General features: G+C 43.4%; 1 protein-coding gene across 1 annotated transcript in view; it reads left to right on the top strand.

The window, feature by feature from the left end:
• The window catches only part of ASTN2 (astrotactin 2), a gene marked incomplete at its 5' end in the record, with an annotated part of 619,820 nt that overhangs the window by 156,956 nt on the left and 460,928 nt on the right, over window positions 1-1,936 (top strand). Inside the window, 2 exons of the mRNA XM_019656843.1 lie at window positions 845-929; window positions 1,440-1,514. Of these exons, the coding sequence (XP_019512388.1) occupies window positions 845-929; window positions 1,440-1,514 (160 nt within the window). The remainder of the gene's footprint in view (window positions 1-844; window positions 930-1,439; window positions 1,515-1,936) is intronic.

Genomic DNA, 1,936 nt, shown 5'->3' with positions numbered 1-1,936 from the left:
AGAGAGCTTCTATAAGCCCTTCCAGGATTCTGAACTCTGAAACATGCTAGGAAACGAGACATCTGCCCACCACCCCAAATGAGCCTGACCAACAGAAGAATACACAAGGCAGTGTGGGACGTTAGCAGGCATTCATGCAACCAGGCATAAGACATGGCTGGAAAAAAATGATGCATGCATACATGGAAGGATGGATAGGTGGACAGATGCATGAGTAGATGGATAGATGGGTAGATGGGTATATGGAAGAGAACATGAGGAAAAAGGAGGGAGGAGATGAGGAGAGGAGGACCAGTTAAAGCCAACAAACAACAAAAATAAAACAAAATAAAACCTGGAGATGATAATAAAGACAGTATTTTCAAAAGGGGAAACCAAAGGTATTTGGAGGAGGTGGCATTTGATTTGGGGCTTATGAATAAGCATGGATTGTTCATTCAGGTAGAGAGGATTCAATTTTCTGATTACACTTTTAGTGCAAATGTACTGTATCGTAATTTAAATATTTGAAAATAGGACCCCCATCTGTAGCCACCAGATAACTTCCTGTTTCCCTCACGAAGCTGTGAGCTCTTTCAGTGTCTGGCTTGCTCCTTGAACTCTGTATCCCCAGTGCCAAGAAGAGAGCCTGACAGGAAGCTGTGGTCAGCAATTGTTGAATGATTGAGTGAATGAACAAATGAATCAACACTTCATTAACCGCAGTGGTGGGTAGACCAGAACACCTATTTCTCATGGGCCTTTTCAAAAATTGGGCAGCTCACTTTATTTTTTTAAGGAAACCAGAGATGACTTATTTGGGCAGACAGTATTTCACAAGATTGTTTTCTCGTTTTGCTTACAGGAGAGTGCAGCTGTCATGAAGGCTATGCCCCTGACCCGGTTCACAGACACCTGTGTGTGCGCAGTGACTGGGGTCAGAGTGAAGGGTGAGTGACAAAGGACGTTGGGGCAGGGGTGGTAAAGGACCATCCACACCGCCTCTATTCTGTTACTAGAGGCCTAAAAGCAATCCCAAAGAGTATTTCACTGCAACAAATGTATTTCTGTAAAACCCAATGGAAAGTGAGTCCTATTTCCCACTGAGTTACATTTTGGTATTAATGTCTATGATGAGTCCCCTAGAGCACAAATGCTGAAGTTTCACTCACCCTCCCAAACCATGAATAATCAAAGAATACTTCCTTAAGTGGCCTGATAAAGAGAATCGGTGTTTTGTACATAACTCTACAACGGACAGAGTGGAATTTAAAAGGCTGAGTCTTTCTATAAATTGGAGACCTTCTTTTATAATATAGCCTTACCCAGTAATTACTTCTGCACAATTTGGTTGTGTGTAAAACTACACATAAGCAATGTCCACATATGAGCCCTACTTACTGCTGACTAATATTATCTCCTGTCCCCTTTTCTTGTCCCTCCCTCTGTTCTTCCCACAGACCTTGGCCTTATACAACGCTTGAGAGGGGCTATGATTTGGTGACAGGGGAGCAAGCCCCTGAAAAGATTCTCAGGTGAGTTGACAGTCCTGTTGGGTCACGATGCTGGGGGATGGAGGAAGGCTTGATGGGGGGAATAGTTATGCTTCCTTAGCCAATCGAACCTGTGCTCCGCAGGCTGCAGTGCAGACAGAGGGACTGTCACTGGCGCAGATGCACTATCGTGGCCTAGGTTACCATGGGAATCTATTGTAATTCCCATTTGCCTGGCATCTAGACTTACAGACTCAGACACTTGCGCTGGAGGAGACATTACTGATTATCTAGTCCAGTAATTTAAAAATATTCTATAACTCTAGAACCTGTCCCTGCTTACCTCCTCGAAATCTTGTGTGAATCTTCAAAACTTAAGCTGATACAGACATACAGCAAATTAAGTGGCAGAACTGGGAATCAAATTTCGGTTTGAATTGATTCAGAGTCATGCACTTCACCTT

The sequence above is a fragment of the Hipposideros armiger genome, unplaced genomic scaffold (genome assembly GCF_001890085.2).
Source record: "Hipposideros armiger isolate ML-2016 unplaced genomic scaffold, ASM189008v1 scaffold_267, whole genome shotgun sequence".
Taxonomy (NCBI): domain Eukaryota; kingdom Metazoa; phylum Chordata; class Mammalia; order Chiroptera; family Hipposideridae; genus Hipposideros; species Hipposideros armiger.
This window is presented reverse-complemented; position numbering and strand designations above follow the sequence as displayed.